Raw genomic sequence first — 21,319 nt, forward strand, 5'->3', positions numbered from 1 at the left:
GGTAATCTGTGCAAGAGTGTCTCTGGGATATGTTTCCAGAGGTGGAACTTCTGGGTCATAGAGTGTGTGAGTGTTTAATTTTACACATCAGGGCCAACCTGTTTTCCCACCCAGCCTCGCTCTTTGACTGCACTTCCTTCTCCTTTCTGACGGGGCTGCAAACTTGCTAGCTGGCCTGTTTTCCAGGCCCCCATGCCGCTACGCACTTCCCTCAGCACTCCTTTGCACCAGCCTTTTGTTCAGCCAGGAATGTCATCCTACACTGCACAGGGCTAGCCTTTCTCATTGTGGAGGCCACAGTTCAAATGTCACCCTTCCCTAACTATCCTTCCTAAAATGGCAACCCACCCTGTTCACACCACTTTATATCACACTGTACGGTGTCTAGTGCTCTCAGAAGCTAGCTTGTTTATTTATTTGTTTGTAGTCTTCAGCCAGGCAGTTCCCTTCAAACAGGCACCCAGCCTGTCCTGTTCCCACCGTAATCCTAGAACCTAGAACAGTTCAGGGCCATAAGCATGTGCCAAGTGAGTACAGGCTGTGTGGAAGTCTTCTGTGAGGCCCCAGTGCATAAGGACACAAAGAGACCAATGTCGGTTCACATGGCGAGTTATGAGCTCCCTGTCATTTGGAGCATTCAAGTATGTGCCACATGCCCAGCTGGGGCATGAGGAATTTTCTTGGGATGTGGGTGAAGTCTGCACTCACGGACACAGTCACATTACTTGACTAGATCCCAGTCTGTCATGTCCAGGTTAGTCCCTGATATTTTCCTGGGCACGTCTTGGACTCCAGCTAACTGTCCTGCCTTGAACACACCCACACACTCCTCTTCTTTATTTTCTCTGTTCTGTGTGTCCCACCCCAGACTGTCCAAGTTCTTTCCTCCCAAAACTCATCTGAGATGGGTCTGCAGGGCCTGCATCCTAATGGGCCAGCCATGTTGACGGGCCTGCCTCCTGTGTGGCACATGCTCACTGCCGCTGTGCGTGAGCCCAGCATCTGTGGGTGGGGTGGGCACCTTGAGGACAGAGGTCTGTCTGTCTCACTCATTTCTGTATTTCCGCAACCACCCTGCCTGGGGTTGCTGGGAAGGGTTTGTGGAACTGCATGCCATCTGTCCTTCCTCATCAGCCTCTCTGATGGATGTCATAGTCCTGTTTCTGCAGGGCGCTCCCGTGGAGCACTGTCCAAAGAGGCAGAGGGCTTTCTTTCTGCGGTTTCCAAGCTCTGTCCTCCCCTAGTGCTGTCCTGAGGAAGGTCCCTAGGTCCTCTTATGTAGACAGTGACAGGAAGGGAGAGAAGGTAGGAAAGCCATGTCTTGGCTGACCTCCTTACCTGGTATCCCTGAGAATTGTTCTGTATCCCAAACTGTGGCACGCCAGGGTCCGCACAGGTGGTCAGGGCAGGATCTGGATGGCCAAAAGAAACACACAGATCACATGGTCATGGGAGCTTTCACTGCCTCGTCTCACTCTGGGAAATAGGTGTGGATAAGATAATGAAGCCACATCCTGACTTCTCTACCCACTGATATCCCAACCTGAGCCTTGGCCCCAGCTGCCTATTTGACTCCTGCGAAATCTCATAGGAGGAGATGTTCCCTTCTGCAGATGAGACCACTGAAGACAGGGAAGGAAAATCATGATCTCAGGCCCAAACAGAAGGTCCCCCCACCGCCAGCCAGGATGCTCCCTGTCCCAGATGACCTCTCACCTATGCAGCTGGGCTGGGTGCCACTCCATGTCCCATCTGATTGGCAAAACCTGCGTGGAGAGCCCACCAGCACCAGAGGAGGATGGCAGGAGAAGGAGACAGATGACCTGTAGGAGAAGCCTCGGTCCTCTCTCCTCCCACGGGGCGGGACACCAGGATCCCCGCAGAAGACAGCTGGGACGACGAAGGGAGAAAGGCAGGTCTAAGTTGCTTTCTAGAACCCAGTCCTCCAGTCCCACACCCCCACCTTTGTTCTCGGTGCTGCTCCCTCCCTGGTTCAGCTTGAACTCTGGGAACCAGGGCAGCCCCTGGTAGGTGTTTCCACCTGCTGTGGTGCTGCTGCTGATGTGGGCTTCCTCTCACTTCTACATTCAAAGTGCTTATAAATAATGATCCAAGTAATGGAGTAATATCACAGGAAGTTTAGAACATAGAAGAAAAATAAATGACAATCCCACAATCCAAAACTTTCCATTTTCACGCACATTCTTTTCTAGTCTTAGTTCAGTTGTATGCAAACTTGTGTGGAGCGGCAAACCCAAGCCCATGCGATGGTAAATCTTGTTTCATTCACTTAGCATTATCTTGTAAACATTTTCTATGTTTATGACATCATCATTACTTATTGGCTACACAATTTAGCAACAGGTGGTTGTACGATAATTGTATTTTATCATAACCCTTATATTGGGCTTTTTCTATTACACAGTTACATATAACTCTTCTTTCACGCATATTATTTTCTTTTCATATGTATTATTTTCTTAGGAGAATTTATCTAGGAGTGAACTCATTATTTTTAAAGGGTTGAACATGTTCACAGCTCTTGATGTATAGTTTCAAATTTCTTTCCCCAAAGGGTGCACATTTATACTGTGGTGAGTAGTGTATCAGTGTACCCATTTTATTCAGGCCATGTAAACATCAGAGAGTGTCATTAAAAATTGACTACCAAAGGCAAAAGCTCACCATGATATCACTTCAAGCATCACTTTATGCTATGATGCAAATATGTGTGTGTGCACGTACATAGGTTCATGAGGTTCATAACCGCATGCAAAATAAAATGAAGCTGAACCTGCAGCCTCTGCCCTGATGGCTGAGTCTATGCTGACCAATCAGAAGTCAGTTTGGAAACCAAGCTGATGGGAAGCTGCCGTATCCAGAAGGAGGCAACTGAAAGAACCAGAACCACAAATGGCTGAGCAGTGAAGAGCAACCGGTGTGGCCTTTCTCATAAGCAATGTGATGCCAATTAAAGTAATGAGATATCTTTGTAAGAGCCTCAGGCTGGTAAATATTTTAAAAATACTGGCACAATCCATTGTGATGAGGATGTGCATCCAGAAGCATTCTCATAAACTGCTGTGGGGAATGTAAATTGGGACGCTTTCTAGAAGGTAGTTTGACAACATATGTCAAGAAGGGAAGCGCGACTGCCCTTGGCCCAGCATTCTCATGAATAGGGCTTTGCTGCAGGGGTAAAGATGCGCAATTTTCAGGAATACATAATGCAGGACTGCTTTTAACACAATTAAGTTGAAGATCATCTAAATTCATCACCAGTGGGAAAAGATTAAACAACTTCTATCTACCAGGAAATTCTTTAAAGCCATTAAAAATGATGATGCATAGATCAGTAAATATTGATAAAGAAAGGCAGAAAGGTGTTGATGGGAAGGTTTTGGTGTCCTATCAACGAATACAAGTTATGAAACAGTACGCACACCATGAGCCAACACCTGTTCTAGAAAATGTATACATATCATTATCTACGCAAAAATGCGCAGTGATTCATGTGGGAGCACAATCAAAAGCTGAATTGCGGTTATCACTGCAAAGTGTGAGTTCAGATAATCTTACTTTCCTTTTTTTGCTATTTTCTAATGGGTAAATTTTTTTCATGATGACTGTAATTCATTGTTGATATGAATTATTTCTCCAGAGGAAAATCAAGGTTGCCGAATCCAGGTTTGATCCTGGTAGCATGTGAAGGTTGGAGAGGGTAACTCCAGATGCCTGTGTCCAGTTTTGAGCTGCTGGCCCTAATCTCTGCAGAAATTCCCAGATGAAAGCAAATTTTCACAGTACGCAAAACAGTGTCAGGAGTACATGGGTAGTTTTCTGCAGAATTAGATGAACGGCAGTTAGAAAAACAGGTCCTACTGTTTGTTCAAAGCATGGGCACGGAGAAAACCTTCCAGAACCCATTCACAGGGTGTGACGAGAATAAGTGACCCGGAACCTGCTAATTGGGGACCTCAGTAAAGAACAAGCCCTGGAATAGACTTGCGGCTCCTCAGGAGACAACTGGGTCAGGTGGATAAAGAGAAAGCATCTCACCAGAAAAATCACAGGTTTCCCAGAAGTCTTTTCTGTGCAGGCCATTTTCCATAAAAACAGACACGTTTCTAGGACTGGGTACCCCCAGACCTTTGAGTACTATTCCATACAGTTAACAACCCTTCAGGTCAAAAAACACCCACAATATCTCTAGCTTAATTTCCTTCTGTGACTCTAGGCAGTGTCTGATACCAGGGCTCAATTGAGGGATCCTCATTTTCTTCCTTTCTACTTTCTTCCTCTTTAACAGTGTCTTTGAACTCTTCCCTGGTTTTGGGGAGGGGACTACCTATTCTGGGCCTTTCAGCCACAAAGCTCTGAGGAGGCAAGGGGAAGGAGCTATCAAATAGGATGCACCAAAGGGCCTTGTGAGCAACTTACGGAAACACTGAGGCAGCTCTCCGGTCCAGGACCCATTTCCCTCACAGGTGAGCACCGCCGGCAGGGAGAGCTGGTACCCCTCTAGGCAGGCATAAGTCACGCTTGAGCCCCACATGAAGTCAGACCCCACCACCTTCCCATTGGGGATGAGAGGAGGTGGCTTGCACATGAGAGCTGGAGGGAGAACAAAACAGGCTGAGTTCTGATGCTGCCCTGGGAAACCAGCCCCTGTCACTATCATTGGTATCACTGATACACTGCACCTGTCTAGCGTCTGGGCTAAACAGGAAGAACCAGAAAGGGGCCCCTCTTTCTGTGGGAGTTCTGATATTTTTGCACCTTACAATGCCTTCTGTTTGCAGGACCCTCCCCTCAATGTTCACGGGCCGGGCCTCATCTTGGTACTTCTGATTCGCTCCTGGCAGATGTTCAGGGGCCAGTTCTCACCCTGCACACCCCGTGATAAGGTGTGAGGGCTTGGCCTTTCACCCCTCTACCTTCTAAGGTAGATGTTCAGGGTCCTACATCTCACTTTTGTATCGTCTTTGGCCCTCTGTCCACATCTGCAGCCCCAGACACACCTTTGCAGACAGGCTTGGTTCCATTCCATGTCCGGTCCTTGGTGCAGCTCAGCACAGATACTCTATGTGACTCCATCATATAGCCAGGGACACACTGGTATGTCACAGTTTTGTTGTACCTGAAGTCATTGCCCAGCCGAAGGCCATTGGCTGGAATCCCAGGGTCACCACAGTTTATGACTAGGATAAGAGAGACACACATTGTTCACTCCTGGCCTGGACCCCATTTCTCCTCCAATACCATCCCTATTACTCCCTGCACACATCCAAGAAGGGAAACTGTCAGATCAGGGATGCCCTGTCTCCTCACAGGATCCCAGTTGGGCATTACCCATTCTAAATTTTTCTTTCTTTCTTTCTTCCTTCCTTCCTTCCTTCTTTCTTTCTTTTTCTTTCTTTCTTCTTTTCTTCCTTTTTTTCCTCTCTCTTTTTCTTTCTCTTCTTTCTCTCTCTCTTTCTCTCTTTCTTTTCTTTTTCTTTTCTTTCATCAGGGTCTTACTCTATCACCCAGGCTGGAGTGCAGAGGCACAATCATGGCTCACTGGAGCTTCGAACTCCTGGGCTCATGCGATCCTCCCACCTCAGCCTTCTGAGTAGCAGAGACTACAGGCATGAGCCACCATGCTCAGCTTGCCCATTTAAATTTTGTTTGGTCAAATCCCTGGCATTGGCCCTGTCCTTGCCCACAGGGTCCTTATGCATCATTGCAACTTTGGCTATGAAGATTCACCTTATTCAAAGTGCCCTCTCTAAGACAAAGTGTCCAGAGGGCTCAGTTCCTAAATGGGGCTAGGGCCCAGGGAGAGGAAGTTTTCTGTTTGAAGAGCCTAAGGTATGTTAATGGACCACATAAGGCAATTAATTTGTCTGCTGAGGAGTACATCTTATTATCTGCTATTGTACCTAGGAGGTCTCTGTAGGCCCAACAGCACCTACAGAGGACTCCTAGGACAACAGCCCAGAAGCAGGGTCTTATGGCCCATGAAATGGTCATACCTATGTCATTGAATCACTGAGGGTGGGGCTTGGTGAGCTCTGATCTCAAAACCCAAGTGAACTTGACATGGGATTTCAGATAGAGCTGAAATCACAGGCTAGGACTTTGACCGGGAGAATATTGTCACATTTCCTCATCCTATCTCTTCCCTCCATCTGGATCCCCAGTGACTCACTTTTCCTGGAAAAGGTCTGGGGATACCCTTGAGAGGAGCAAGAAATGGGAGCTGTGAGGCTACACCATGCTCAGGAACCCATACTGGGTGGGGTCAGGTATAAGAAGAGAAGGAAGCAAGAAAGATGGTGGATAGCTGCATCTTTGAAGTGAAAAGGGAATCAGGTCGAGTCATGGGGTTTGATCCTAAGAGACAAAAGGGAAAGCCCAAGGAATTGGGTAGAGCTTGAGAAATGGGCAATATATATTCCCTGCCTCTCTGAGCCTCAGCCATCTCATATACAAAATGGGAATAATAGTAGCTACTTCATGGAGTTGTGGTGACGATCCAATGACACACGCATACGAAATGAAGCACTTAGCCCAGTGGCTGCCACACAGCATACGCTCAACAGAGGCTATTTATATGATTCTCGTTCAGGCTCCCACCATCCCAACCATCCTGCACCATCTTCCATGGATAGCCTTCTCCTCTAGCATGCAGAATCTGGGCCCCTGTTGGCCACGGAGCCCACAGGGCCTGGGCTCTCACCGAGGCACTCAGGGTCACTGCCTGTCCAGGTACCATTGACTGAGCAGTGACGGCTGAGCAGGCCTGTGGCGTAGTATCCTTCCCGACACTCATAGACAATAGAGCTGGAGAAAACCAGGCCATCACTGAACACGACTCGGGCATTGCTTGGAGTCCCAGGGTTCCCACAAGAGATCACTAGGAAGACAAAAACGCACATTATTCACCAGAATGATGGTGGGCATCACCTGGGGGACTGAGAACTGCCCAGAGTGGAAGCCACATGCTGTGTTGGAACCCCGTGGATAGAAATGCCTCTCATGCTGCTTTTGCATCAAATTATCTCACCCCTAGACAGGAAAGAAAAATCCCTATGGATCTTATGAAATTTCTGAACAAATTCTACTTTTTTTTAAAGAAAAAAGATGATCTATTCTATTATTGTCCTTAAAAATTTAAGCATAATTGCTTAATATCACCAAATATCCCATCAGTGCTTGATTTTCCTCAATTGCCTTTCTCTCTCTCGCTCTTTTTTTTTTTTTTTTTTTTTTTTTTTTTTTTTTTTTTTTTTTTGTTTTTTTTTTTTGCGCCCCGCATGAGCTCTATTCATTGTATCTTCTGCCCTTTGGGTGCAGCCAATTCTTCTGCCTCAGCCTCCCAAGTAGCTGGGACTACAGGTGTGGGCCACCACACCTGGCTAATTTTTGTATTTTCAGTTGAGACGGGGTTTCACCATATTGGCCAGGCTGGTCTCGAACTCTTGACTCGTGATCCGCCTCAGCCTCCCAAAGTGCTGGGTTTACAGGCATGAGCCACCATGCCCAGCCGTCTTTCTCTTTCTTTAACAGTTGATTTGTTTGAATCAGGATCCAAATAGGGTCCGCACATGACATTTGGTTGACACATCTCTAAGATTTTGAAACCAGAGACTATTATTTCTGCTTCTGTAATTTATTTGTTACAGAAACCAGAATATCTGTTCTGTAGAACACACTTTCTGGATTTTGCTAACTACATCAGTGAGATATAGTTTAACATGTTCCTCTATCCCCTGTAGTTCCTTCCTGTAATCAACTTCTACTTTTTGGCAATGGTAATCACAGGTGGTTTTGGGCCTCTTCTATTGCACTGAATCAGGAGGCACAGAATGTCTGGGTGTTTTCTTGTTCATGATGTTGAGGGTCATCAATGATTTCGGGCTTGCCTGCCTAATGTGGCATTATGAAGTCTCCATTAGTTTTTCACTTAATAGTTTTAGCAGTCATTGATGATTATTGACCAGATTCATTACTTCATTAGGGATTGAAAAGTGATGATATTCTAATTCTATCATTCTTTCTGTATTAGCTAGAGTTCATTAAGAAAGAAATTTCCTATCATCAAGTATCTGCTTACGCTGAAATACTGTTCATATAGGAAGGCCAGATAATGCTTGATTTTTTGTGTGTGGTTTTTGTTTTAAATCAAATGTCAGAATAATGAGTTGGTTCCCTAGCAAACTCCAAAAGTGACCAATGTGTTTATTTAAGAATCATTTTTGAACTCATGGATCTAAAGATATTTTCTGTGTTCCCATCTATTGTCATTATTATTCTTACTGATGCTCAGATTCTCCATCTTTGGCCAATGGGCCCTTCTAGTTGGCTCCTGAGTCCCTTTAACGTGACTCCAGTTATCTTTGGTGGAATCCTTGCTGGGGTGATGAGATGTTCCATATTTGTCTTCTATATTTTCTGCACCAGCCCAGAAATTAGCCATTTCTCCAAAGAGTCTAGTTTCTTTTAATAGAGAATGGACCACAATCCAGGCACTAAGGGTACTCATTGCCACTGACCTGGTCATTGATTCTGGACTTTTAGAGCTAGAGCTGGGAACGTAACTTCTTAAATTGAAAACACATTGGGATCACATGAATGCACAGAGTGGAAAAACAGATAATAGGGACTGGGAAGGGTGAATCAATCAGGGGAGTGGGAAGATGAAGAAAAGTGGGTTAAAGAGCATGAACATACAGTTAGACAGAAGAAATAAGTTCAGTGTGTGATGGCAGAGTAGGGTGACTATAGGGAAAAATGTATTGTACTTGGGTGATGGACACCCTAGATACCCTGACTTGACCACTGTGCATTACATATCCATAACAAAATTTCACATGTACCTCATAAATTTTAAAAAGTAAAAAATAATTAAAAAGAGAAAATATGAATTTATACTGATATTATCAATCGAAATTTTGTTTTCTTTAACTTTTTAATTTTTATGTTTTATCTTTTATTCTGAAAATATTAATGACAATAAATAACCTGTATTTGTTTTATCCATATATATTATGGTATTGTGTATGTAATAGTTTCAGGATAGTAATATCAATATTATTGTTAACAATACAATTGCTGAGAACAGTTTAAGTTTTCTTTGTAGCTCTCTTTGTCATTGGGATATACACCATAGTCAAATTCCATTTTTTCAAGTCAGCTGAAATAAGTATTGGGGTTATTAAGTCATCAACGTGATACACATTTAGGTTCATTTGTTTCTATAAGGATTTTGATATTTAGACATTGTATGTTTCTAATCTTTGATTTACTTTAATTTTCTAAGTATGTACAACATTTATGTGGTCCCAAAATAAAATCTACAAAATGATTCCTATATAATTAGCCCAACAGATAGGCCTTGACACTCATTCATTCAGCAAATATTTGTGTTGCCTGGGTGCCCGGAATACAACAGTGACCAGGCTATGTCCCCTTGAGGAGCTTAGTCTATTCTAAGAAACCTACCAATAAACAGATGAATTAAGGTATGACATATTAAGTGTTATTGTTGAAGGGAAAAAGTATGAAGAAGGAGACATCTTATTGGGACTGGAGATAGGAGTCTGAGTAGAACCTTTAAGGACATGTAGTTTGTTAAGAGCAGTCATCAGAGCCACATGGATTTGATTTAACAGCTGAGAGTAAGTTTGAGCGTGCATATGTATATTCTCTCTCTTTCATTTAACAAACATTCACTTCTGGGTCCAAACTCATAACCATCCACTTTCTGTTCCTGAACACTCAGGTAACTGAAATGGTAACTGACTCCACCTGGCATCTCGGTAGTATGGATGGGGATGTGGGTCACATGAATACACAAGAATATACTAAATTCTCCCTTGCATTACACTTTCCCAATGCCACAAACCTCTCTTGCTATGCCTGCAAAATTCTACAGAAACAAACTTTGCAAATAGCACGACCAGAAAGGCAAGACTTTGGGAAGACAAATGGGAGAGGGCTCTGATTCCACTGTCTTATTTCCTAGGCAGGAGTCCCCTGATGGTGATGGACTAGAGCAAACCTGTTCAACCCACAACCCCTGGGCGCATGTGGCCCAGGATGGCTTTGAATATGGCCCAACACAAATTCATAAACTGTCTTAAAATATTATGAGACTTTTTTGTGATTTCTTTTTTAGCGCCCAAGATAATTCTTCGTGTCTCAGAGGAGCCAAAAGATCGGACCCCCCAGGCTACAGCATCTCCCATTGCTCTGCAGGACTACTCCACAAGCTCAGTTTCCAGCAGCCTGCTCTCTAACCACTGCCTCCTGTCCCCTCAGCTCCCTCCCTCTGCGATTTGTTTCCTGGTGATTAGTACTATGGGGATCTATAATCCATTGATCCTATCACTTTCTCACTGCCTTTGACTCCACTCAAAAATCTGCTCCCTCCTTACCCAGCTTAGATGCCAAGCTGGGTATCTAATCTCTGCCTCACATTCAGCCTCTTTTCCCTTGCTGCTTCTGCCAATGTCTTCGTTGCTTGGCAAATCTCCAGCTCTGTACCCAATGTACTGTCTGCCCTGTGCCCACACCTAGGTAGGAAAATGAGGTTGAACAAAAACACAGTCTGACGCTGACTGCTCTCACTTTAAATTAATGATCCCCCACCTTAAGTGAGCCCTCAGTGCCACCTGGCCATTCCACACCTCCCAATTCCATTCCACTCATATCTTGCTAGATGATTATTTCATATCTTCCTCTTCCACATCTTCTCACTCAACCTTACTCTCAGCCGCTGAACCTGCTTCCTGCCTAGGAGAGTACTATTCAGGCTGTATTTTAGAAAGAGAGAGACAGAGATTTGGGGACCAGCTGCCAAAGGTTGGACTTTGGAGAGAGAAATTAAAAATTTTTTTTCCCAGAAACTTAGGAACATATGGAAAAATAATAATTTCTCCTATTGGTGCTACCTCAGACAACACCACTGAGGGCCTAGATTACTTCAAAAGGGTTTTGTAAAATTGGATTTGTATATCTTTTGGCACATTGGATATTTGTCTAATGTAGCCTCTTCCCTTACTGTAAGCCCCAGGAGGGCAAGATGTGTGTCTCCATCTGTTCAGGCTCAGAGATGGTGCCTTCTTGCTGTGTCCTCACATGGCAGAAGGGAAAGGGAGCTTTCTGGGATTTTTTTTTTTCCAATAAGAGCATTAATCCCATTCCATGACCTAATAACTTCCCAAGGCCCTACCTCCTAATACTATCACTGGGTGACCAGGTTTCAACATACAATTTTGGGAGATCACAAACATTCACACCATGGCAGTGTCCATCTTGGTCACTATTGTGTTTCCATCACATTCCACAGCACTTGGCACATAGCTGCTGAATGAAACTATATGGGAAATGAATGAAATAGTGGGTCAAATTCAGTCTTTTTTGGTTTCTTCCCTTTTGAGATGAGGGTGGGAATATGTTTTTCTTTCAATTACTAATGAAAATGCACATGAATTATCTTTTGCAGTCCCTAACACCAGGCTGAGGGTTCGAATGGGGCCGCAGTTTTCTCTGTGAAGGCAGGTGCCTGGGAATAAGAGCAGGAGCAAGGGCGAGCTCTGGGGCTGGGCAAAGGGGAGAAGCAGAATGGTCACATACATTACCTCCACACTCAGGCTGCGAGCCGCTCCAAGAGCCATTGGCTTGACAGGTGCGCTCTGATGATCCCCGGAGCACATGGCCAGCTTCACAGCTGAAGCGCATCACACTGCCTGGATCAAAGCTGTCCCCCAGACGGATGCCATGAGCCGGGATCCCAGGGTCACCGCAAACTCCCATGTTGGTTCCTATGGACCACAGCCACACAAACCCAGTTGTTTTTCATGGAAGAAAAGGGAGTGGGGAAGTGGGGTAGAAAGATATTGGGATGTGACTGAGGGGAAGCAGTGGGCCCCATGAATAAGAAAGGTGACACCTGACTGAGCCTAGAACAAGTTACCTGCACGTGCTCCTGCCTTCCTACACAATGGTGGAAGAACACGAAGATCTGAGGTCCTGGGTAAGTCCCTGGGAACCACACAGGGAGGGGAAGCAAGAAGGCGGAGGAAAAGCTCTGTGGCCTGCAACAGTCTGGAATTTCAGTGATTCAAACTGGCCACATGTCCTCCTTTTCCCCATCCCCTTTCCTACAAACCCCTGCTGTTTCTGTAGTCCCATCTCCTCTCCCATGCCACTGTCTTAGCTTAGACATTCAACATTCTTTGCCAGAACTACTGCAAGAGCCTCCCAACTAATGTCCCTTCCTTGTAAACTATCTCTCTAATCCATCTTTTACTTTGTCCTCTAATCTTAACAATCACTAACCATCTGACTTTTTTTCTTCAAATATTTTTTTTCTGCAGAAACATCTCTACTGGCTTCCCAATGCCCATAGGATAAAGTCCAAACTCCTCAGCACAGCTTCATGTCTCAGCAGCCTGGCTTGAATCTTGATCCTGGGCCTTTATTTATTTGTTACTTTTTAAAGAGTTTCATTTTCTTTTTAATTGACAAATAATCATTGTATATATTATGGGGTACGAGGTGATGTTTTGATGCATGCATTGTATATTTCCAAATAACTGTAGGAGAGAATTTTAAATGTTCTCACCACAAAGAAATGATAAATATTCAAAGTTACCAATGCTGGGCCTTTCACTGAGGATTCCCTACTCACAAATTATGCAATACAGGTGAGCTCTAGATTAAACATCTCAGACCCCCTCATTTCATATTTGCTCCACCCCCTGCCTCTTGCTACATTCCTGCATTTTTCTGGCTGCTGGTATTGCACAAGCCTACTCAAGAGAGCTCTAAGGAACCAAGGGGTGAAGAAGGGTAGAGAACAGGAGACAAAGCCACAAGATCTATGGTCCACCCTGCAAGGCCAACACATTTTGTGATACAGAAATGTGCAGGGGATGTCCTTAGATCAGTCCGGGCCATGGTAAACATGAGGAAAGACAGAAAAGTCACAGAATAAATGACAACTGTGTGAGAAGATAGTTACAACTGTCATGGAATCTATCTCCTTATGTAACCATGTGTGGGTATCAAATGGTAACATATGAGTGACCACATCTAGTTTGTTGGAGCCAATAAATGTTTAAGTCATGTGTACCCCACCACTTTCCATGTATGTCTCTTCCACTTCTCAACCTCGGGATTATTCCCTTTCCTTGTCTAGTCTCAGACTGTGAGACACTACATAACCACATGTTCTCCATTATGTTTCCCACCATGGAAGGGGGATTCATTTAACCTTCAATGTAAACATTAATAAAAGAGAGCCCATCACATTTGGCTAGGTTTTCTTATCTTTTGAAGGTTTCCAGGATGTAATTCATGCAACAGGCAGAACTGGGTCTCCCTGGAAACAATCTTGATAGTGAGCAGCTCAACTCCACACACTGGCTAGCTGACCTCAGCTAGAGCCAACACAATTGTAAACTAGGCACAAGGGGGTTGACATGGTTTGGCTCTGTGTCCCCACTCAAATCTCATGTTGAATTGTAATCCCCAAGTTGGGGAAGAGACCTGGTGAGAGGTGATTGGATCATGGGGCGGATTTCCCCCTTGCTGTTCTCATGTTAGTGAGTGAGTTCTCGTGAGATCTGGCTGCTCAAAAGTGTGTCACACTTCCCTGCTTTGCTGTCTCTCCTGCCAGCTGTGTGGTGTGCCTGCTTCCCCTTCTGCCATGACTGTAAGTTTCTTGAGACCTTCCCAGAAGCAGAAGCCTGTACAGCCTGCAGAACTGTGAGCTGACTAAACCTCTTTGTTTATAAATTACCCAGTATCAGGTATGTCTTTTGGCAGAGTGAGAACAGACTAATACAGGGGTGTTCAGTCTTAGGGCCTTTTTCTGCCAGAATGGCCCCCATTACAGTAATGGAGGCTTCTAGCTCAGTGAAAGAAGGGAGTCTGGATAGGATATGGCACTATGGGGACAGAGTAGATAGATGGCAACTATTTACTGAAGAGGCAAAGAGAATGACAGTGGAGCTACGGGTGAACTTCCTGAAGTAGGTCTCGAACTCCAGAAATCTCTCCATAGCCTTGGTGGCCCAGTGGCTTATGACTCAAGGACTCAGGAGGTATTGTGGTGCAACAGTTGGGTCCACTGCTTGGACACAATGAGACTCAAAACTTTGACCTGGAATTCATGAATGTGTATTTCATGGGACTGACAGGAGATGCTGTTGCAAAAGATGACATCTGTTTCAGGAAGGGAGGAACCATTTCTAGATATGTGGTATATACCTACTGTTACTTCCTAATCGCCTATTCTTCTAATCCCTCATGTTCTCCTCTAAGGCATTTAAGGTTAACTCACTATTCAGCCTTTGTGTTGCTTGAGTCCATTCTCATTCTGTTTTCAGAGAGCTCCAGGAAGGCTGGAGGGGCAATGTACATGACCCTTGTCCTCCCATGCTGTATTGCCTATCACTTCTGTCAGAGGTCCAAGCAGAAGGAAGCCAGGGCACAGATAACAGGACTTCCTCTAGCCCAGCTTAAATGAGTCCTCATGGCTCCTATGCAGTCTTGCCCAGTTCCTTAATTAGGTGATTAATGAGATTAATAGGGGTGAGAGGCCGAAGTCCTGGATAATCATATAGAATGATGTCTCTGGGATTTCCTGGGTAACCAACAGCCCTTTGAAACAGTGGCTTTGGGACTCTCTACTTTCTAGAATGATGTAACGAATATCTTGTTAAATATTTTGGCGGTGCCCTGACTTTTGGGAGGCAGGCTCACTGGGAATGTCAAACTGCAAGAACAGTGGCACATCTTAAGGATAAGGTCCCACATCAAGGAGAAGGCTTCTGTATTAGGAGGAGGTCATGTTCCTTTCCTCTGAAGGGATCTGGCCTGGGAAGGGCTAGGGGTTAATTTCAATGCCAAGGTGGGTCCCCTGGGGAACATCAAGCTACATGAGCAGCTGCCCTCTTGCGGGCAACATGGAATCCCTTCCCAGGGCCAGGCAGGACCCTCTCAAAGAAGACAAAGCTGCAAGGCTGTGATATTTTAGCTTGGTGGTTTCTGCTGTTGGCGGGACACTTCACTTGTAAATATTTTGCTCTGTTATACGACATTACACATTCATTTCTGGTTTGGATACTATGCACATGGGACCTTTGGCAGCTCTCTACATTTGCTGCTTTGATAGCATCTATCAGTGTCCTCATTAGCAATAAAATGAACTTAACAGGAAAAGTCTGGGGACTCGTGTTTCAATACAATAGGGAAGAAGACTGCACCCCACTAGGTAGCTGGGACATAGGACAAGTTGAGGGGCAGTGATAAGAAAAGGAAGCAGGAAACAGGGTGGGACCTAGGAGTCTGAAGAGAGAACATGGGAGTGGGCTTGGACCTGAGCTGATCGACAGGAAGACTTGAACTGTCCCCAGGAACTCATAAAATCAAATGTCTGGACAGGACTCTGGCCATAGGTTGACCTAAAAAGTTGTCCCCTTTCTAGTTTTGCAATCCCTGGGCATGGCCAGATCTGACTAAGGGGATAAAGCTCAGCTCAGCCTGCCAAAGGCTGAAGTTCTGATGGGACCTCGTCTCGCTGTGCTCTCTACCTTTGAGGGAAGATACAAGGGTTCTGAGGTCTAATTCCTCCCATCCATCAATCGTGCTCACACCTTGGGGGCTTGTCCATATCCCATCAGTCAAGTGTTCCATTGGAGCCCTTTCCCCAGTGCCATGGCCCGTACCTGAACAGTGAGGGAGGGAGCCAGTCCAGTGGCCATCCAGCCCACACATGCGGGTGCTGTTTCCCACCAGAGTCCGCTTGCTGGTGCAGCTGTACCGCACCACCGCTCCCACAATGTAGCTGTCTCCGGACATCTGGGAGTGAGGCGGGGATCCTGGATGGCCACAGGACACCACTGTGGGGGAAGAACAAACATCTCAGTGACTGCACAGGGATGGATCACCATCATATAATATGTGCTAGGCGTCTTGAAGCAGGAGGCAGGGAAGAAGAGAAACCTGAGGGTGTCTATGGAAGAAAACTTCCTGCTGGCACGCCCACCTGGTATTGGCAGACAATGCCCACCCACCTCAGTGGACAGTTTCCGTACCTATGAAATCAAGAATAATACCTGCTCGGCAGGTAGCAGAAACACAATAACATTAGATGTTTTTCTTTCTTGCTTCTTGTGCTTACCTCTCCCTATTTCCTCCTGCTCAAGATACCTCTGGGCAGGAAGGTGTTACACAGAGTATACATAAGACAAAATGGGAGCTCTGCCACCCTAGGACTGTCTTCACTGGCCCCAGATTCTAGAATGGGAGCCAGTTATAGGCCTTTTCTAACTGCATCTTATAGTTCCCTCATCAGTTGTCCCCAACCTATCCCCTATGGTATGCAAGTTCCCTTTACTAAAACACTGAAGTGTAACTGAAAATAAGTGACAAGATTAGAACACCAGAACTGAGATGTCTACGTGAGGGCAGGGCAATGCTTTCAGCATCGCTGGGGTTGGCCTTCCCATTGATCTTGTCACAAGTTGATCCTAAGGTTCTCGCATTTACTCAGCACACATTTATTGAGTGCCTGTCATGTGCTAGGCACTCCATGTGTTTGGGAGAACAAAGTCTATGCTAATATTCTTGCGGGGGAAGAGAGACTACAAGTAAGAAAATGAGTAGGTAATTCCAGGGGTTGCTATGAAAAGCCGTGTCAGGAAAAGAGTGTTGTGGGATGAGATGAAGGTACAGTTTTTGAATAGGATCATCAGGGAAGATCAAGTGACTTTTAGAAGTGACTTGAATGATGTGATGAGGCCAGCCATGCAAAGTATCGGGGAAGAGTATTGTCAGGGATGGAACATCAGGTATAAAGGCCCAGAGGCCAGGGTGAATTTGCTGTGTTTGAGAGACTGCTAGCAAGGAAGCCAGGGACGCTGGACTGGAATGAGCCAGGGCAGAATGGAAGAAGACAAGGGTAGAGAGGCCACTACAAGCCAGATGATGGCATGAAATTTGGATTTTATTAGAAGCATGTTGGGAAGCCACTCGAGTTACAGGATCTGATTTATATTTTGACAAGATTATACTGACCACTGTGTGGAGAAAGGGCTTGGTAGTGCAAGAAAGAGAGGGCTGTTGCAAGAGTTCAAGGAGAGATGATAACGAGTTGGACGAAGTCTGGGAGTCTGGTAGGAGATTCCTGAAGTCACTGTACCCAGAAAGGACACAGGGCATAGCATGCAGGCAGACCACGACAAGGGATCAAGAGGTAAAACCTGTGTTGGGCCAGTGCTGACCCTGATGATGAATTTTGGTAGGTACTGGGATGGTAAGAATGGATCTTAGGTATCTTCATCTCTCAGTGTGGTCTTAGTGTGGGTCAAACATTGTTCTAAATGCTCATGGTAGAATATCTGCAAAGACTGCTGATACTAACAATTGCTCCCATCAAGGGGTGGAGTCTGTTTTCCCTCCCCTTGGATCAGGCTTGCCTTGTGACTTGCTTCAAATAACAAAACACGGTGGAAGTGATGTTGAGCCAAATTACATCCTAAGAGGCTTGGCAGCTTCTACCTTCATTGTCTGGAGTACTATGCCACCATGTAAGGAAGTCTGGCATAGACTACTGAATGACAAGAACTCATATGAGGGGAGGGACCATGTGGAGAACAATCACATTACCCCAGCTGACAGCCAGCACCAAGATGTGAGTGAGGTCATCTAGGATCTTCTAGGCCCACCTGAGCCACCACAGCCAATAACATGTGGAGCAGAGATGAACTGTCTCCACTAAATCCTGCCAGAACTCCCAATGGTAAGCAAGAAAATGGCTGCTGCATTAAGTCACTATGATTTGTTACACAGTATGCGCATAAAAAGATGCTTAAAACCATACGTCATTAGAGAAATGCAAATATAAACTACAGTGAGATAGTGCTTTGCATCCACTAGGATGGCTATAATAAAAATGAACAATAACAAGCGTAGGAAAGAATACGGAGAAATAGTAACTCTCATACACTGCTGGTAGAAGTGGAAAATGGTGCAACCACTTGGAAAACAGTTTGGCAGTTCCTCAATAAGTTAAACACAGGGTTTCTATGAGACTTTGCAATTTTCCTCTGAGGTATATGCCCAGGAGAATTGACAATATATGTTCATACAAAAATTTATACACAAATGTTGAAAACAGCGTAATTCATAATAGACAAAAAATGAAAACATAATAGTCCCAAAGTGGAAATGTTCATAATAGTCTCAGTTCATCTATCAACTGTTGAATGGATAAACAAGATGTGGTATATTCACATCATGAAATAGTATTTGGCCAAAAGGAATAAAGTAGTGATGTATACTAAAACATGAATGATGTAATCCCAGCACTTTGGGAGGCCGAGGCGGGTGGATCACGAGGTCAAGAGATCAAGACCATCCTGGTCAACATGGTGAAACCCCTTCTCTACTAAAAATACAAAAAATTAGCTGGGCATGGTGGCGCGTGCCTGTAGTCCCAGCTGCTCAGGAGGCTGAGGCAGGAGAATTGCCTGAACCCAGGAGGCGGAGGTTGCGGTGAGCCGAGATCGCGCCATTGCACTCCAGCCTGGGTAACAAGAGCGAAACTCTGTCTCAAAAAAAAAAAAAAAAAAAAAAAAAAAAAAAAAAAAAAACAAAAACATGAATGAACTTTGAAAATTTTATGTTAAGTGGAAGTAGCCAGACACAAAAGACACACATATAATTCCATTTATATGAAATGTCCAGAACAGGGAAATCCATAGAGACAGAAAAGTACTTGAGAGGTTGCCAGGAGCTGGGGTGGGGGCGGGGAATGGGAGGTGGCTTTGAAGGGCTGCTTGGGAATGATGGAAGTGTTCTGGAATTCGACAGTGAAGGTGCTTGTACAACTTTGTGAATACACTAAAATCACTGAATTGTATACATCAAAAAATTGTATACAAAAAATCGTATACATAAAATTGTGTTTTATGGTGTGTGAATTATATTTCTTTTTTTTTTCCCCATTTATTTATTTTATTGCATTTTAGGTTTTGGGGTACATGTGAAGAACATGCAAAATTGTTGCATAGGAACACACGTGGCAGTGTGATTTGCTGCCTTCCTCCCCATCACCTACATCTGGCATTTCTCCCCCGTGAATTATATTTCACTAAGAAAAAGAAAGAAAAAAAATGCAAATGGGTTTCAGCTGAAAGAAAAGATTGTCAGATGGGATTTAAAAATCACAATTACATGCTTTTTAGATAGAGAGTAGTTAAAAATACAATGAAAGAAAAATACATCATGCCAATATTAAAAGAAGGAAGCTGGTTATAAGTTACAGGCACACCTAGTTTTATTGTGCTTTGCTTTAGTGGGCTTTACAGATGTTGTGTTTTTTTACAAATGAAAGGTTTTAGGTAATCCTGCATTAAGCAAGCCTAACAGCACCATTTTTCCAACAGCATGTGCTCACTTTGTGTCTCTGCATCACATTTTGGTAATTCTCACAATATTTCAAATGTTTTCACTATTTTTGTATCTGTTATGGTGATCAGTGATCTTTGATGTCACTATTGTAATTGTTTTGGGGCACCATGAACCATGCCCACATAAAATGGAGAACTTAATTGATAAATGTCATGTGTGTTGTGACGGCTATGATGCCTGGCCATTCCTTGTCTGTCTCCCTCTCCTTCAGCCCCCTATTCCCTGAGATGTACCAACATTGAAATTAGGTCAATTAATAGCCCTATGACCCTATGATGTCCTCTGAGTATTCAAGTGAAATGAAGAGTTGTGTTTCTCACTTTAAATCAAAAGCTAGGAATGATTGAAAGCTTAGTGAGGAAGGCATGTTGAAAGCCGAGACAGCCCTACAGCTAAGCATCTTGAGCCAAACCATTAGCCAAGTTGTGAGTGCAAAGGAAAAGTTCCTGAAGGAAATTAGAAGGGCTATTCCAGTGAAAACATGAATAAGAAAGTGAAATGGCCTTATTGCTGATATGGAGAAAGTCTTCATTATAGGGGACTGTCCTGTGCATTGCAGGATGCTTAGCATCATCCTTGGCTCCACCTACTATAGAAAGTAGCTATGTCTGGATAGAAGAGCAAACCAGGCACAACATTCCCTTAAGCCAAAGCCTAATCCAAAGCAAGGCCCTAACCCTCTTCAGTTCTATGAAGGCTGAGAGAATGGAGGAAGCTGCAGAAGAAGAGTACAAAGCAAGCAGAGCTTGGTTCATGAGGTTTAAGGAAAGAGGCCATTTCTATAACAAAGAAGAGCAAGGTGAAGCAGCAAGTGCTGATGTGGAAGTTGTAGCAAGTTATCCAGAAGATCTAGCTAAGCTAGGTGATGAAGGTGGCTACACTAAACAACAGATTTTCAAGGAAGACAAAACAGCCTTCTATTTGAGGAAGTTGCCATCTAGGACTTTCATAGCTAGAGAGAAGTCAATGCCAGGCTTCAAAGTTTCAAAAGACTGAATGACTTTCAGGTTAGGGATGAATGTAGCTGGCAATTTTAAGTGGAAGCCAATGCTCATTTACCATTCTGAAAATCCTAGGGCCCTTAATAATTATTCTAAATATATTCTACCTGTGCTCTATAAATGGAACAACAAAGCCTGGACGATAGCATGTCTGTTTGTAGCATGGTTTATTGAACACTTTAAGCCCACTGTTGAGACCTACTGCTCAGAAAAAGAGATTCTTTTCAAAATAGTACTGCTCATTGACAATGCACCTGATCACCCAAGAGCTCTGATGGAGATATCCTGTACATCAGAACTGAAGAGGTACAGGAATTGAATGCTGTTTTCATGCCTCCTAACACATCCATTCTGCAGCCCATGGATCAAGAAATAGTTTTGAATTTCAAGTCTTACTATTTAAGAAATACATTTCATAAGGCTATAACTTTCATAGATGGTGTATTCCTCTGATGTATCTGAGCAAAGTAAATAGAAAACCTTCTGGAAAGGATTTACTATTCTAGATGTCATTAAGAAGATCTGTGATTCATGGGAGGAGGTCCAAATATCAACATTAACAGGAGTTCGGAAGAAGCTGATTCCAACCCTCATGCATGACTTTGAGGAGTTCAAGACTTCAGTGGAGGAGGTCACTGCACATGTGATAGAAGTAGCAAGAGAACTAGAATTAGAAGTAGAGCCTGAAGATGTGACTGAATTACTGCAATCTCATGATCAAACTCAAACAGATGAGAAGCTGCTTCTGATGGATGAGCAAAGAAAGTGGTTTCCTGAGAAGAATCTACTCCTGGTGAAAAGTCCACGAACATTGTTGAAATGACAACAAAGGATTTACAACATCA

General features: G+C 44.2%; 1 protein-coding gene across 5 annotated transcripts in view; it reads right to left on the reverse strand.

Moving 5' to 3' along the window:
- Positions 1–21,319, reverse strand: part of CSMD2 (CUB and Sushi multiple domains 2) — a 617,682-nt gene that overhangs the window by 22,369 nt on the left and 573,994 nt on the right. For all 5 annotated transcript variants that reach the window (XM_032246841.1, XM_032246839.1, XM_032246837.1 and 2 more), the window contains 7 exons: positions 15,726–15,899; positions 11,631–11,813; positions 6,725–6,901; positions 5,022–5,201; positions 4,441–4,614; positions 1,717–1,890; positions 1,339–1,412 (listed from right to left, as the gene is read on the reverse strand). In XM_032246841.1, coding sequence (XP_032102732.1) covers positions 1,339–1,412; positions 1,717–1,890; positions 4,441–4,614; positions 5,022–5,201; positions 6,725–6,901; positions 11,631–11,813; positions 15,726–15,899 — 1,136 coding nt within the window. The remainder of the gene's footprint in view (positions 1–1,338; positions 1,413–1,716; positions 1,891–4,440; positions 4,615–5,021; positions 5,202–6,724; positions 6,902–11,630; positions 11,814–15,725; positions 15,900–21,319) is intronic.

The sequence above is a fragment of the Sapajus apella genome, unplaced genomic scaffold (genome assembly GCF_009761245.1).
Source record: "Sapajus apella isolate SASKATOON/1434 unplaced genomic scaffold, GSC_monkey_1.0 scaffold62, whole genome shotgun sequence".
Taxonomy (NCBI): domain Eukaryota; kingdom Metazoa; phylum Chordata; class Mammalia; order Primates; family Cebidae; genus Sapajus; species Sapajus apella.